Consider the following 17,854-nt stretch of genomic DNA (forward strand, 5'->3'; position numbering starts at 1 on the left):
ATGTGAACAACTACATTTCCTCAAGCTGTTTTCAGAACAGTCCTATGAATTTTAATACAAAGTGTACACATATATTTGTTTACTAACTCTACTTTTGTCATACACTGGCAACCTCTTTAATATCTAGAAAAACTAGATGTTGTAAATTAGGACTTTTGTCCTTTATATACAATATATATACAACTTAGTAAAACAAAATGCAGACATATGGGACAAGGGTTAATCTTGCGTAACTATAAACATACTGGTTAAAGCCCTTTGCACATTCTTCTTCCTTCCTAAACCACCAGATACAATGTGTACTGCTCAGAGGCGGCTTGATAATTTCTATTGTTTCATTTCTAAAAGACAGTATTTCATATGAATTTTAACAAAAGGGTATCTACAAAATGTGTTATTTTCCTACCTCTACTTTTAACATACTTTGTGCACTTCTAAACATCTAGAATGACTAGATGTTTCAAATAAGGACTTCTTTGTCCACTATATACACAGTAGTGTTGAATAAACTACACATGTGTAACAATGGTTATATCTGAAAAGTGTCTTCTATGTAGGAACATTCTAGTTTAGAACCTTTCACTTCTCCTAACTCCTCCTCTCCATCACCACATGGGTGAGTACAGGCACATATCATTTAGACATTATTTTACAATTTCATCTCTAAAAGTCCTTTTCAGAAGACAGCCTTTCAATGAATTTTAACAAAGTATACAAAATGTGTTAGTTTACTAACTCTACTTTTGTCATACATTGGCAACCTTTTTAATATCTAGAGACTAGATATTATAAAATTAGGACCCATATACACAATATATACAGTAAAGTTAAATGAAATGCACATCACACACAGGGCAATGGATAAGCTGAAATTTCTAGTACACACTAGCAAAACATGTTTTGCAATTTCTTACCTCCCATCTCCCTCAAACCAATGAACAAGTACAGAGAATATACAGTTCAGAGAGGTGGCTTAACAATTCCACTTCCAAAGACAGTATTTCCTATCAGTTTTTAAAAGCTATTTACAATAAGTGTTATTCTACTAATACTTTTACATATATTAAGCACTTCTAAATATCTAGAAAGACTAGATATTGTCATGTAAGAACTTACTTGTCCACTATGTACACAGCACTGTTAAATAAAATTGCACATGTGTAACAAAGGCTATAATCTGAGGTATCTTCTAAATATTACCATTTTGGCCTGGACCCTTCCCTACCTCACTTCCTTCCACCACCAATCCAAGTACAGGCATGTGTAATGCTTAGAGGTGGTTGAATAAATTCCTATCGAAAAGTCATTTATGAAAAAGCTTTGCTATGAATTTCAACACAAAGTATACAAAATGTGCTAATTTTACTAACTACTTTCTCATACACTGGCAACCTCTTAACATCTAGAGACTAGATGTTGCAAAAGTAAAGGACTCATTTGTCCAATTATATACACTATATACAAAGGAAAACAAAATGCACATCAAAAAAATGATTTTGTCTGAAAATGTCCAAGTATGAACATGTGAGCATATTACCTTTTGCAGTTCTTTCCCCTCCCACTACTTCTTCCAAACTACTGGACAAATATAGGGAACAATACTGTTCACAGAGTATTCCCAAAGAGCAATATTTCCTATAAATTTTACCAGCAAAGATTATTTACAAAGTGATATTTTACTACCTCTACATTTAACATACGTCGGGCACTTCTAAACATCTAGATATTATTTTTATTTTTAATAAAATGCTGAAGTGGTAGATAGATGCAAGATAAAGGTAGAAAACATAGTTTAGTGTTGTAAGAGAGCAATTGTAGATGATCAGGTGTGTGCCTGTAGACTAAGTGTTAATCCAAGCTAGACAAGGGCATTAAAACATCCATGGATGCAGAAGATTTCTCTCAAAACAGGGGGGTGAGGTTCTAAGCTTCACCACTGTTGTTCCCCGATTTCTCACCTGATGGCCCCCCTGCGACTGTGCCTGTCTTAGGTTGTTCCTCCCTTGAGGAATCTTACCCATCTCTGGCTAACCAGTCATCTTCTGGGGCCATACAGGGAGATGTAAAGTTGGTAAGTGAGAGAGAAGCCATATTGTTTGAAAAGGTTAGCTTTTTACTTCTTTGCAGATTTATGCCCTGTGGCTTCTATGCCCAGCATTTGTCTTGAGGTATCTTTACCACTTGGAGGAATTATGATACTCGGTAAATTCAATATGAGGCACAAATTCTATTTAAGGGTTGTAATTAGGAAGGAAGAAGAAAAGCTATAGAGGTAGCAGATGGAAGAAAACATGGGAGGATTGATTATTTCTTTGACATATCTTCTCGTAGAGTAACAAGCATGTATAGGTTTTAAACTACTAACTAAATTGTGCACACACATTAACATAATAGGAATACAGTTACATAACCAAAGCAGACCTATAATTACCAGCCATCTCCAGTGAAGCCAAAAAAACCAGTTAGGCACCCTAGGCATTTGTGAAAATTTGTCTATGATATGATGGATATTGTCCAACTGTACCTGAACAGTCTGAGAGAAATCAGATAAATTAAAACAACCCATTCCTGGGAACTGTTCACATCCCATATGTTCTTTTAACCATAGATAGTCTGTAGTTGTAAGATTTTGGAGCGCTACAGCTTGCACTTCTCCTAATTCTTGGTTGAGTTCCAACACTATAGATCCAGTCAAATTTGTTGTTTTACTGTATGCACAGGCCAGCTTAGATATCTCCTTCTTCATTCCAATGGCAAGTCCAGGAAATGGTGGGATGGATGCAGCTACAACTGCAGCATCGTCTGGATCTTTGTGGAGGTTTTTTGATGATCATCTTCTGGTATGAGTCTTCCAGAGAGTGCTGATGTTGGAAGTTCTTCTTCATATTGTATCTTAGTTCATTTTCTGGGTAGCCAAATTAGGCTTTGATCTTCTGTATAAACACAAACAGACCCTTTGCCCACACTTTGATATGCCCTTTATACCATTGTGTAGAACTCATTGGAGTCCATTTTTGGGTTCTGTAATTCCGCTGCTGTTTTGTTCCTTCAGTTTTTCCTTTATTCTTATACTCCACAGATGAGTGAAATCATTTGGTATTTCTCTTTCTCCGCTTGGCTTATTTCACTGAGCATAATACCCTCCAGCTCCATCCATGTTGCTGCAAATGTAGTATTTTCCCTCTTCTTATGGCTGAGTAGTACTCCATTGTGTATATGTACCACATCTTCTTTATCCATTCATCTACCAATGGACATTTAGGTTGCTTCCAATTCTTGGCTATTGTAAATAGTGCTGCAATAAACATAGGGGTGCATCTGTCTTTCTCAAACTTGATTGCTGCGTTCCTAGGGTAAATTCCTAGGAGTGGAATTCCTGGGTCAAATGGCAGGTCTGTTTTGAGCATTTTGATGAACCTCCATACTGCTTTCCACAATGGTTGAACTAATTTACATTCCCACCAACAGTGTAGGAGGGTTCCCCTTTCTCCACAGCCTCGCCAACATTTGTTGTTGTTTGTCTTTTGGATGGCAGCCATCCTTACTGGTGTGAGGTGATATCTCATTGTAGTTTTAATTTGCATTTCTCTGATAATTAGCGATGTGGAGCATCTTTTCATGTGTCTGTTGGCCATCTGTATTTCTTTTTTGGAGAACTGTCTGTTCAGTTCCTCTGCCCATTTTTTAATTGGATTATTTGTTTTTTCTTTGTTGAGGCATGTGAGCTCTTTATATATTCTGGACATCAAGACTTTATCAGATCTGTCATTTACAAATATATTCTCCCATACTGTATGGTTCCTTTTTGTTCTATTGATGGTGTCTTTTGCTGTACAGAAGCTTTTGAGCTTAATATAGTCCCATTTGTTCATTTTTGCTGTTGTTTTCCTTGCCTGGGGAGATATGTTCAAGAAGAGGTCACTCATGTTTATGTCTAAGAGGTTTTTGCCTATGTTTTTCTCCACGAGTTTAATGGTTTCATGACTTACATTCAGGTCTTTGATCCATTTTGAATTTACTTTTGTGTATGGGGTTAGACAATGGTCCAGTTTCATTCTCCTACATGTAGCTGTCCAGTTTTGCCAGCACCATCTGTTGAAGAGACTGACATTTCGCCATTGTATGTCCATGGCTCCTCTATCATATATTAATTGACCATATATGTTTGGGTTAATTTCTGGAGTCTCTAATCTGTTCCACTGGTCTGTGGCTCTGTTCTTGTGCCAGTACCAAATTGTCTTGATTACTATGGCTTTGTAGTAGAGCTTGAAGTTGGGGAGTGAGATCCCCCCTACTTTATTCTTCTTTTTCAGGATTGCTTTGGCTATTCGGGGTCTTTGGTGTTTCCATATGAATTTTTGAATTATTTGCTCCAGTTCATTGAAGAATGTTGCTGGTAATTTGAGAGGGATTGCATTAAATCTGTATATTGCTTTGGGCAGGATGGCCATTTTGACGATATTAATTCTTCCTAGCCATGAGCATGGGATGAGTTTCCATTTGTTAGTGTCCCCTTTAATTTCTCTTAAGAGTGACTTGTAGTTTTCAGGGTATAGGTCTTTCACTTCTTTGGTTAGGTTTATTCCTAGGTATTTTATTCTTTTTGGTGCAATTGTGAATGGAATTGTTTTCCTGATTTCTCTTTCTATTGGTTCATTGTTAGTGTATAGGAAAGCTACAGATTTCTGTGTGTTAATTTTGTATCCTGCAACTTTGCTGTATTCTGATATCAGTTCTAGTAGTTTTGGAGTGGAGTCTTTAGGGTTTTTTATGTACAGTATCATATCATCTGCAAATAGTGACAGTTTAACAACTTCTTTACCAATCTGGATTCCTTGTATTTCTTTGTTTTGTCTGATTGCCGTGGCTAGGACCTCCAGTACTATGTTAAATAACAGTGGGGAGAGTGGGCATCCCTGTCTAGTTCCTGATCTCAGAGGAAATGCTTTCAGCTTCTCGCTGTTCAGTATAATGTTGGCTGTGGGTTTATGATATATGGCCTTTATTATGTTGAGGTACTTGCCCTCTATTCCCATTTTGCTGAGAGTTTTTATCATGAATGGATGTTGAATTTTGTCAAATGCTTTTTCAGCATCTATGGAGATGATCATGTGGTTTTTGTCTTTCTTTTTGTTGATGTGGTGGATGATGTTGATGGATTTTCGATTGTTGTACCATCCTTGCATCCCTGGGATGAATCCCACTTGGTCATGGTGTATGATCCTTTTGATATACTGTTGAATTCTGTTTGCTAATATTTTATTGAGTATTTTTGCATCTACATTCATCAGGGATATTGGTCTGTAATTTTCCTTTTTGGTGGGGTCTTTGCCTGGTTTTGGTATTAGGGTGATGTTGGCTTCATAGAATAAGTTTGGGAGTATTCCCTCCTCTTCTATATTTTGGAACACTTTAAGGAGAATGGGTATTATGTCTTCTCTGTGTGTCTGATAAAATTCCGAGGTAAATCCCTCTGGCCGCGGGGTTTTGTTCTTGGGTAGTTTTTAGATTACCATTTCAATTTCTTTGCTCATAATTGGTTTGTTTAACTTTTGTGTTTCTTCCTTGGTCAGTCTTGGGAGGTTGTATTTTTCTAGGAAGTTGTCCATTTCTTCTAGGTTTTCCAGCTTGTTGGCATATAGGTTTTCATAGTAGTCTTTAATAATTCTTTGTATTTCTGTGGACTCTGTCGTGATTTTTCCATTCTCATTTCTGATTCTGTTGATTTGTGTTGATTCTCTTTTTCTCTTAATAAGTTTGGCTAGAGGCTTATCTATTTTGTTTATTTTCTCAAAGAACCAGCTCTTGGTTTTGTTGATTTTTGCTATTGTTTTATTCTTCTCAATTTTGTTTATATCTTCTCTGATCTTTATTATGTCCCTCCTTCTGCTGACTTTAGGCCTCATTTGTTCTTCTTTTTCCAGTTTCGATAATTGTGATGATAGATTATTCATTTGGGATTGTTCTTCCTTCTTCAAGTGTGCCTGGATCGCTATATACTTTCCTCTTAAGACTGCTTTCGCTGCGTCCCACAGAAGTTGGGGCTTTGTGTTGTTGTTGTCATTTGTTCCTATATGTTCCTTGATCTCTATTTTGATTTGTTCATTGATCCATTGATTATTTAGAAGCATGTTGTTAAGCCTCCATGTTGTTAGGTCTGTGTCCTCCTCAGGTGTTGTCTCTGTGATCTTTGACTGCCTGTAGTTTTGCCTTTTCATGGTGATAGAGATAGTTTGCAGAGCTGGTACGAGTGACCGCTGGAAGAGTCTTTTTGTTTTCTTTGTAGAATTTATTTCTAGTTTTATACCTTTGTGGTCTGAAAAATTGGTTGGTAGAATTTCAATATTTTGGAATTTACTGAGGCTCTTTTTGTGAGCTAGTATGTGGTCTATTCTGGAGAATGTTCCATGTGCACTTGAGAAGAATGCATATCCTGTTGCTTTTGGATGTAGAGTTCTATAGATGTCTATTAGGTCCATCTGTTCTAGTGTCTTGTTCAGTGCCTGTGTGTCCTTACTTATTTTCTGCCCGGTGGATCTGTCCTTTGGGGTGAGTGGTGTGTTGAAGTCTCCTAAAATGAATGCATTGCAGTCTATTTCCCTCTTTAGTTCTGTTAGTATTTGTTCCACATATGCTGGTGCTCATGTGTTGGGTGCATATATATTTAGAATGGTTATATCCTCTTGTTGGACTGAGCCCTTTATCATTATGTAGTGTCCTTCTTTATCTCTTGTTACTTTCTTTGTTTTGAAGTCTATTTTGTCTGATATTAGTACTGCAACCCCTTCTTTCTTCTCACTGTTGTTTGCCTGAAATATGTTTTTCCATCTCTTGACTTTTAGTCTGTACATGTCTTTGGGTTTGAGGTGAGTGTCTTGTAAGCAGCATATAGGTGGGTCTTGCTTTTTTTATCCATTCTATTACTCTGTGTCTTTTGATTGGTGCATTCAGTCCATTTACATTTAGGGTGACTATTGAAAGATATGTACTTATTGCCATTGCAGGCTTTAAATTCATGGTTACCAAAGGTTCAAGGTTAGCCTCTTTAGTATCTTACTGCCTAACTTAGCTCACTTATTGAGCTGTTATATACACTGTCTGGAGATTCTTTTCTTCTCTCCCTTCTTATTCCTCCTCCTCTATTCTTCATATGTTGTGTGTTTTGTTCTGTGCTCTTTTTAGGAGTGCTCCCATCTAGAGCAGTCCCTGTAGGATGCCCTGTAGAGGTGGTTTGTGGGGAGCAAATTCCCTCAGCTTTTGCTTGTTTGGGAATTGTTTAATCCCGCCATCATATTTAAATGATAGTCATGCTGGATACAGTATCCTTGGTTCAAGGCCCTTCTGTTTCATTACATTAAATATATCATGCCATTCTCTTCTGGCCCGTAGGGTTTCTGTCGAGAAGTCTGATGTTAGCCTGATGGGTTTTCCTTTATAGGTGACCTTTTTCTCTCTAGCTGCCTTTAAAACTCTTTCCTTGTCCTTGATCCTTGCCATTTTAATTATTATGTGTCTTGGTGTTGTCCTCCTTGGATCCTTTTTCTGTTGGAGGTTCTGTGTATTTCCGTGGTCTGTTCGATTATTTCCTCCCCCAGTTTGGGGAAGTTTTCAGCAATTATTTCTCCAAAGAGACTTTCTGTCCCTTTTCCTCTCTCTTCTTCTTCTGGTACCCCTATAATACAGATATTGTTCCTTTTGGATTGGTCACATAGTTCTCTTAGTATTGTTTTGTTCCTGGAGATCCTTTTATCTCTCTCTATGTCAGCTTCTATACGTTCCTGTTCTCTGGTTTCTATTCCTTCAATGGCCTCTTGCATCTTATCCATTCTGCTTATAAATCCTTCCAGGGATTGTTTCACTTCTGTTATTACCTTCCTGACATCTGTGATCTTCCTCCGGACTTCATCCCATTGCTCTTGCATTTTTCTCTGCATCTCCGTCAGCATGTTCATGATTTTTATTTTGAATTCTTTTTCAGGAAGACTGGTTAGGTCTGTGTCCTCCTCAGGTGTTGTCTCTGTGATCTTTGACTGCCTGTAGTTTTGCCTTTTCATGGTGATAGAGATAGTTTGCAGAGCTGGTACGAGTGACCGCTGGAAGAGCTTCCCTTCTTGTTGGTTTGTGACCTTCCTCTCCTGGGAGAATAGCGACCTCTAGTGGCTTGTGCTGGGCAGCTGTGCTCAGACAGGGCTTCTGCTTCCTGCCAGGCTGCTATGGAGTTTATCTCTGCTGTTGCTGTGGGCGTGGCCTGGCTCGGGCTGCTGCCCCAAAATGGTGGAGCCCCATTGGAGGGGGAGCGGCTGGGAGGCTATTTATCTCCGTAAGGGGCCTCTGTGCTCCCTGCTGCCCAGGGGGTTAGAGTGCCCAGAGATCCCCAGATTCCCTGCCTCTGGACTAAGTGTCATGCCCTGCCCCTTTAAGACTCCCAAAAAGCACTCTCCAAACCAAAACAACAATAGCAACAACAAAATAAAATAAAATAAAATAAAAACTAAAAATTAACATAAATAATTTTTAAAAAAAAAGAAAAACGCACAATTTTCTTTGTCCTCAGGCACCAGTCTCAGGCACCCGCTCACCGGTCTTGCTTCCCTGTTTCCCTAGTATCCAAGACCCCACGCATGCACTGTTTCTGCACCCTGGTCTGGATGGCTGGGTCTGTGTGTTCAGCAGTCCTGGGCTCCCTCTCCCTCCCTGCTGGCTCCTCTCCTCCCTCCGGGAGCTAAGGGGAGGGGCGCTCGGGTCCCGCCAGGCCGGGGCTTGTATCTTACCCCCTTCGTGAGGCGCTGGGTTCTCGCAGGTGTGGATGTGGTCTGGATGTTGTCCTGTGTCCTCTGGTCTCTATTTTAGGAAGAGTTGTCTTTGTTATATTTTCATAGATAAATGTGGTTTTGGGAGGAGATTTCTGCTGCTCTACTCACGCCACCGTCTTGGCTCCGCTCCTCAAAAACAGGTGTTTTTTTCTCTGTCTTCCTCAAATACTGAGTGTTGTTTTTTAGTACTTATTTTTATCAAAGTATTATGTTTACATTTTTACAAATTCAATAACAAGTTACACAATTAAAAATAATGTTTTTAAAGCCACAGCACTGTTGTGCTTTGTTTCTGCATTCCTGTGGTAACTGTTTTCAATTCTTTCAGCTTTTTTGTTGGGATATTTACTCCTTCTTTCTGAATAGTCCTTTTAATACTGCTATTTTTTTGATATTTTTATTTTGACACTAACTATGGGCTTCTTGGTATGGAAGATGAGTGTGTAGGTTCTTTTATACTACCTCCTCCCACTACACTTACACAAAAATCCATACTCAGTATGCACACTGAGTATTTTACAGTTATGTAACTATTCTTCAAAGCTAAGCCACATGGTACATGATGATTACATTTCCATTTTTATAACTTTTATTTGTTGCAATATGTAACCTTTGCCTCTGAGTTTTTTTAAGTCATACACTTTTAAAGATAATTTTTATTATGGAAATGCTCAAATATATATAAGAGGAGAGAGGATGACAATATAATATAATGTATGCAGTGGCCAATAGTGTTTCACCTCTATCCCTATCCATTATCCCTTCTGATTATTTTGAAGTAAATCCCAAATATCATACCATTTCATCTTTAATTATTTAAGAATGTATCTCCAAAAGATAAGAATTCTTAAAACAGATAACTACAATATCATTAACACACCTAAATATCAATAATTTGTTAATATCATTCAGTGAAGTAATGAATTTACACATTTTTGTTGTTACTTTTAGATAAATGAAATTCTAAGGATTAAGCCTTAAAACTTAAATATAACCACAATAAGCCCATAACCAAATTCTTTACTTGATAGTTACATTTAGATAAACAGAATGTATTTTGTATTCATTGCTATCTAAAAACAATCAGAAAACCATGCCTTTAAAGATTACTTCTTTACTTGACACCATCCTTTCCTACTTGAAAATTCAGGTTCTGAATATGATTGAAGAAAATGAAACAGTACATCATACTGCAAAACTAGAGCAACAGGAATTTGGCCTGGATCTTGAAGAACTAGAAAGGCTCCACGATGAAAGTGAGGAAGAAGTGGCAAAGGTGTGGAAAAATCTAATGATGGCACCATAAAGCTACAAAGTAAAAGGAAAGAGAACATTCCCAGGATAATAAGAATAAAACAAAAACTTTCCCAGCATAATGTTTACAAAGCAACCCTAGTACACATAAATGGAATGAGTCAGGAAATGACTGAATCTGGGGGTTTGGGGAGAAAAGGATGTGGAAGCCAGACAGCTGATGTTTGTCTTTCCTTGGTGACATTCATGTAACCACCTTCCACCCTGAGTTTGAACAGCTTTAGAAATTCCCTTAGCGACCTCATGCCAACTTTGGATACTTCCGTTTAGTAGGCTCTTTCTTAATCAGAGTTGAAATTTTTCTCCCTCTACTTGCTGATTCTTCTGTTTTTTGAACACCATCTATGGTCACTCATGTTTAGAGATTAGCAATTACCACATTCCCTACGTATCTTCCCTTGTCTGGGTTGACTATCCCAGCTCCTATGAACATCATACAGTGTAGTTTCAGTAGCTTCATCATCATCATGCAGTTTTCCTCTGATTTCATTATATTTGGTTATAGCACCCACAAAAGCATTCCAGTCATCAGCTGTCCAGTTTAGAGAAAAGCATGAACTGAAACCTCCATTTTTCTAGATTCAGCCGCTGTATCTTTGTTGGGGGTAATGGGGGTGGGGTTTCGTCTTTTGTGGCAGTCATATCACATTGTTTACTCATATGGATTTTATTTTAGGTAAAACCCTAATTGTGTTTTACACAGGATGTTGTTAAACTGCCTATTTCTCAACCTACACAGTACATTTGATTTTTTGAGTGTGCAACTATAAAAATATTGTTTCCTTTGAACAAGAGCATGAAATATATACCTGGACTCAAGATTATAGTTTGTTAAACAAATACACCAAAAAAAGGCTGATTATTTTTGATGTCTCTAGGAAAGAAATTTCTAATCATGTGCCCCAGGACTCTGTCCTGTTAGACATGTGTATTAATGACTGGGGTGAAGATATAGAAATGAAGCATATTTGTCAAATGGCGAATGACATGAGGCTGAGAATGAAAGGAAATATATTGGATAATAAAATCAGGACCAAAAGCCTCCTTGATCCTCCTGACTCAAGGATGATCATCCATCCATCCATTCATCTGTTCCACAACATTTATTTAACACCTATTATGTGCCAGGCACTATTGCGGGTGCTGGGGATACATGAATAAGACAGATAGATCCCAAGCTAATCTGGCAGAGAAGATAGACCATAACAAATCTGTCTGTTATAAGATGGAAATGAACTCAATGCTGTGATTGAAGTGGGGGATCTACTTCTTGGTCAAAGACTATTTTAAAGGGGTGGCATTTCATTGGGAACTAAGAGAAGAGAAGGAGCTGGCTAAGCAAAGATCTGGGGGAAGAGAATACCAGGCAAAGGGAGCAGCAAGAGCAAAGGCCCTGAGGCAGAAATGGCTCAGAGTATTCTGGGAACAGAGAGGCAGAGAGGCTGTAGCACAGTGTGCAGGGGAGAGCCCCTGGAATGAGGTGGAGGAGGTAGGCAGAGGCCAGCTCTGAAGATCTTATACATCACGGTTAAGAATTTGGCTTTTGTTATTCTATTTGCAATAGAAATCTGTTAGAAATAATCCCATTTTCTTATTATAACAAATAGGCTTTTTGAGTGCTATATATTTTGACCATCACAACAATCTAAAAACATAGGTTATTGTTCTCCCCACTTGAGCAAACTGAGGCTTCAGAGCTAGAGTCACTTGGCGAAGCTCCCACAATTCATGTAAGAGCCAGGAAGTGCTCCCTGTCTGCCCAAGGGTTCAGGCTCTTCTTCCTTGGCCCTGGCTTCATTCAGGCCTTGAATGTACTCTCCTGTTCTGACACTAGCTAGGCTCTCCCATATCATTCAGCTTGACCACTCTGCAGTGAGTTTGTGTTGGGTGCCTGCCCCCACACTAATTCCAACTGTTGCTTGTCTCTTCCAGCCCATGTCTGACCTTTCAGCCCCAGAAACCTACTCCTCTGGCCTGTGACCTACTGACCACTGACGAACCCACCCAGCTCACCTCACCCCTACCCTGTGCCTCTGCCCCAGATGCCCCCTGCTGCTTATCCAAGTCCTGTGCACTCCTTAAGAAGCCTCCTTGATCCCCCGAGGCAGGTTGCAGTGCAGAAAAAGACTCTTCACATGCCCGTTTCCTCCATATTATTTATTTTTCCTGAGCTCAGGGTTTCTGAAAAGACATCAGCCCCAGACTGGGTGTGAAAGTGGAACCGGATGGTCCATAACAGAACAATATGAGCAAATGACACCTAAACCTAGCTGGCTTCAGCCCATTAGGGAGAATACTAGCCCCTGGCAAGAGTTAGTGGCACCTACCAGTCAAGGATCCTAGTCCTAAAGGGACCAGGCTACTAGCCAGCCTCAGCCAGGATCTCAACAATAGGGAAAAGACCTAAATGCTGAAATGACAATCTGGACACAGTATTAGGGACCAAGTCTGGAGGGGTTGATCAAATAGCCTAAGCAGTGGAGAGGGGGGGGTCAGGTGGGGTGGGAATCAGGCAGTTCTGACAAAACAGCTGTTTACTTAAGAAAAATCATTTAAGACTGTATTAGACATTTTATCCATTGGCATCTTGATGGATAAAGAAAATGCAAATTAAACAAAGCTATTTGATCACATAATAATAAACATAAATGAATGAATGAATAGGATATTTTCTAATCTGGAGTACATTATTTTTAGCTAGTTTTCTAATAATTCTGCCAACAAAGTGAAATGCAAAAAAAAAGGTTTTGAAGAGGATCCTAAGGACTAAAGACTGTTTGGCTCACTTTCATATCAGGTCTTTCAGCAAACTATATTAAAGTAAAATAACTATCATGTGACTATTAAGTACAGATACTTAAGCAGATAAAACTAATTGAGGTAACACATATGTTCCTAAATGGAAAAACATAAATCATGTGATTCCCAAGAGTAGTAGAACATTCATTTTATGGTGGGCATAAATAATAGAATTAAGTGCAGTTAAAGACTCCAAGACAGAGGTCACAAACTAGCATTTCAAATATGCGTTGACAAGAATTAAGACAACATTTAGATCCCCTGCAGTTTCATAAAAATACAAATTTCAAACTTCTCTAATAAAACAGGAAGACTTGGCACAGTGAGCTCACTTCCTTGCCCCGCACCAACCCACCAAATCTGTGATAATGTGTGTGTTAGCTATCCAGCCCACCATGGCTCTGCACCAGTCCTCACACCTCCATGGGCTGGTGTGTAGACCTGCCTCCCCTTGGAGGAGTTTGTGTTAATACCCTCATCCCCAGGAAGGAAATCCAAAGCCTCTAAACTTCAGGAAAGGCCCTCCAAGAAAGGTTGACGCATCTCAGTGCAGGGCAGCTCGCCATGCAGGGAAAAGATCAAACTCTAAGTGTGTAGCCATAACTGGTTGTCAAATTTACAATTGAGATCTTTTTTTTTCACAAGCCATATTTTAACTTTTATTTCTTCCCTTAATCTATGTTCTTCAAGATAAGAAAGGATATAGAGATGCATAACCTAGCCAAGAGACATTTAGCTCAACTTATTAAAGAAGAATGCTGGAATTCAATGGCTGTGAAGGGTAGAGCTCTTAAGGTAATGGGTAGAACTCCAGCTATAACATCTTTGCTAATGAGGATTTTCATTGAAAGGTCTCATGGCAGAAAATGTTTACAAAGAACATTTGTAATTTTAAGAAAATTCATATATAGAAAAGCATTCAAATCATGCTGTGCCTTTCCTGTACTTTCACCTTGCTATGTTATTTTCTCTTGTCTCATTCTTCCCTCTATGCTCAGTACCCCTGTGCTTCCAAGTCGGCATCTCTTAAGATCTGTCTCAGCACCTCTTCCCCTCTTCCTGCTAAGACACTACCTGCATCCAGGTCTTACAATGTCTATTCCAAAAGGTACCTCGCTCCCATTTCTCAGATTGAAAACTACACATAAAATTGTTCATATTTCTACCTGTACCTGCCTTCACATTCTCCAAAGGGTTGTTTTTCATTGAGACTCCTTCCAACACAATTTCCTTCTTTGTGTAGGGTGACCAAAAGTCAGTTCATGCCTGTGGTCCTAGAGTAACTATTAACAGTACCTTTTCACTTTCAAATATGACCCGCATCTGGATAATGAACTACATGGTCACCCTACATTTATGTGATTATTGCTTGGATTTCTCAACAGTGGCACATTTTGGGCTGGATAATTCTTTGTTGTGTATTATAGTATGCTTTGTAACATTCCTGGCCTCTATCTACTAGACCCCAGTAGCATCCAATACCCCCATTAGTGAAAATCAAAAATGTCTCCAGACATTACCAAATGTCCCTGAGGGTTGGGGAGGAGGGGGTCAGAGCTAGCAAAATCACCCTAGTTCAGAATCCCTACTGTAGAAATAAATCTGTCACAAAAGCACTGTATTTCATGCAAGGTTTATACCAATATTAATGGCAAACATTGTTTTATTTTGAAGAAAGTTTCCATTGTCAATTTCACTCATGTATGATAACCTATGAATTAATTTTAATCAGGGAAAATACCCCCTGACACACTTCACCCCATATATACACAATTGTCCTAAAAATGGGTTTATTTCATCTTGCTTTTTTTTTCAAGTGCTTTCACATCCCCTGTGTGGTTGAGAACTTCCCAATGAAAGAACGCACAGGTGAAGAGTTGAAAGAATTGAAGAGAGTTTTGCAGCAAAAGAAGATTGAAACAGAGTGTCGTAAAGTACAATTATGTGTGTGTGTGTGTGTGTGTGTGTGTTTACATAAGTGATGTGCTTTATTTCAGAGTCTCCTTCATACAAATTTGAACTGGGATACAACTTAAGTTTAGATACTGTTTGTATTTATACTTTAAATCCTTGTTAATTTGTAAAATATATTCTAATGGACATAAGAGCTAAATCCACAATAAGTCAAGAAGCCTATATCCTGTATGACACTGGCTAGCCATCAAATATGAGGATACGCTTTAAAAATGAGATTTGAGGTTTTGTTCTTGTCCTGGTCAGAAATTGTCTTCATCCACCCATTCTTTTTTTTATCTTTTCTTATCAATTAGGGATTATTTTCTATGATAATTGACCAAAAATGAACTGGTATCTTTTTTGATGGAATTATGGTTTTCCTAGAGCAGTTCCAGGTTTTGCTTTTCTAAGCAGCAATCTCTATTAAACTAGTAAAAAAAAAAAAAACACTGCCCCATTAGTGTAAGATTTTTTTGGTGAGAACTTTGCATCCATTCTTTTTCTGAAATCTAAAATGAAGGCATACTTAGTTCTTCTTAATCTACACCCACCAGTCCTATGTGAATAAGTTCCTTTGCAAAATATGAAGAGTGGTTATATTTTAATGCTTACGTACCAAGAAAGACTTGAAATATTTACAGGCAGCTGTCATCCTGACAGAAAAATATAAATTACATACTATCTAGAATAATTTTTACTTTTGATTTATCTACAGTTTATCAGTTTCCAAAGCTTTAATCTCTTCTCCAGCAGTTTCAGGATCTATCCATCATTTTTAATTCAGTTGTTGGCAACACAATTTAACATCTTAAAATCACTGTTGGAATAATTGTCACAAAATTGCCCTTTAGAGAATTCTCAGTGTTGCATAACTCCCATGCTATCTTTTTCTATACTCAGCTACAGAAGGAAATTGTAGAGGTGCAGTCCACTATTGCCTTGGTTAAAAAGCATCATGAAGAAGAGGAAGAAGAGGAAGAGGAAGAGGAAGATGTGGTAGTAAAAGATGCCGACTTGCCTAAGTACCTGCTTGGTAGTCTGAGTACTGATTTTGGGATACATGCCTCTTTGTTGTCAAGTCAGTTGGAACTTCATGCCAGAGAGGAGAAAATCCACCAAATTATATTACTGAAAGTAGGTGAATTTTTCTTTATCCTTGAAAATCTCTATGACTCCCTATGAGGCATCTTACAAAGGCTAGAATTGCAATCTAATGTCAACCAAATGATGCCTTTAAAGTGCATAGAGAAGTATCCACAGGGCTAGAATCCAAGGTCTTTAAACAGAGCTTGTGTACAAGAGTACGTCATCCATTCGGACTGTGTTCTGTGATGACAGGTTTTGTAAAGAACACCCCAAACTGGCTAACACCACAAACAAACCATTCTTCCACTTAGATCTTCAGTAAGCTCCACGATGAAAGAAATCCTTGAATGCTGTCTTCTAGGTAATGCGGATGTCGGTTAGGACGTCCTTGTACAATCAAGATGTGATTGCTTACCTATTCCCTTAAACTGGGGAAGTAGAGTTTCCTCTCCAAGATTCCTGTAAATTCTGGGCCCCAGAGATTAGGTACAGCATCCCTTAGGCTCTAAGCTCCTATTCCTTACTTTCCACCTAACAAGCCAGTCTCCATATCCTCACATGCCTGCTGAAGGTTTTGAACATTCAGTGTTCAACTGGTACAAGACTGTACCAATGAGGATGGTTTTAAATTTAATGTTGGCTATTCCTGTTCCTGAAAGTCCCTTAGTCATTTATTTCACTCTGAAGGTAAAATAAAGGCTATATTGAGGTGACCCATTGTTCTACTCATCAGCAGAGGTGGGGGCAATCCAGTTGGACCCAGTGTCACTTTAGTAATTCTTAGATGAGAATGACCTGACTACACAGAAGAAGAATATTGTGTGCATTGTGCTTCTCTGGGAGATGCTCTGTCAGTCAAACAACCTCTTCCTCACCACATTTCCCCAAAACTGGTTCCAAAGAAAAGACATTTCCTGATCTAAATATTGCATATTACTTTTTAAATATTTTATGATGGATTTTTTAAGAACACATACATAATAGAGAGACTAGCCCAAAGCGTGTCCAAGTATCCATCACCTACTTCAGCTTTTATCAACATACTTGCATTTTGAGTTACAACTTATACTTTGGGAAGAAGGTTGTGGTATAGCAGTTAATGCTGTTGCCTTAATCCTACTTGTGTTGGGTGCCACTGTAGATTGTTGAGCTAAGAAACAACTTAATATAAACAGTATTTTAGAAAGATTATTTTACCAATAATTTGTAAAATTATTTTGGAGGGGAAGTAAAACTGTGGGATCATGTTACCAGTAATAGTAAAATATATGATGTGTTTTCAGTAACATATTGATATTTCAGGATATCATTTACAAGGTGAAAACTGTTTTTAATAATGAGTTTGATGCTGCATATAAACAAAAAGAGTTTGAAATTGCACATGTGAAGGAAAGAAATAGAAGAATTCAAGAAATTATTTTATATCTGGACTTGAACGAATCAGTCTGGCTACCAGAATTTGATGACTGTGAAAAGCCAGAGAGAACCCTTGTTGTGGAAGACAGTGAGGTACCAGCCAGCTATATAATCCCTTCTTTCTCATGACATTTCCCAAGCACTTATTTATTCATCTTGTCGCATTACTAGAAGTGATTGTTAGGTAGCATTCCTGGTTACAAGTAATAAAAACAGTACAGAGCATCAGGGATAATGAGGATTTCTTTTATGAATTCCATGGAGTCCAGAGAAGATTTGGACATCAAGCCTAGAAAGAAGCAAGATCAAAGACTAGAGCTTTGTGGGGAGTCCAGAAGTCCTTTCTCTTTATCCCTTAGCTCACTTCTCTCTGCATTTCAGCTTCCTCTAGCAGTTTTTATTTTGTATGTCCTACACTCAAAACAGCAGCTGGTTGAACTGAAATATCTTAGTCCCAATTCCACATTTAC

General features: G+C 38.4%; 1 protein-coding gene across 3 annotated transcripts in view; it reads left to right on the plus strand.

Annotated features, from left to right (window-relative positions):
• The window catches only part of CFAP43 (cilia and flagella associated protein 43), an 83,348-nt gene that overhangs the window by 44,161 nt on the left and 21,333 nt on the right, over nt 1–17,854 (plus strand). For all 3 annotated transcript variants that reach the window (XM_073240469.1, XM_073240470.1, XM_017660481.3), the window contains exons 20-24: nt 9,964–10,089; nt 13,617–13,721; nt 14,744–14,860; nt 15,783–16,016; nt 17,271–17,477. In XM_073240469.1, the coding sequence (XP_073096570.1) occupies nt 9,964–10,089; nt 13,617–13,721; nt 14,744–14,860; nt 15,783–16,016; nt 17,271–17,477 (789 nt within the window). The remainder of the gene's footprint in view (nt 1–9,963; nt 10,090–13,616; nt 13,722–14,743; nt 14,861–15,782; nt 16,017–17,270; nt 17,478–17,854) is intronic.

This window comes from Manis javanica, chromosome 7 (assembly GCF_040802235.1).
Source record: "Manis javanica isolate MJ-LG chromosome 7, MJ_LKY, whole genome shotgun sequence".
Lineage (NCBI taxonomy): Eukaryota > Metazoa > Chordata > Mammalia > Pholidota > Manidae > Manis > Manis javanica.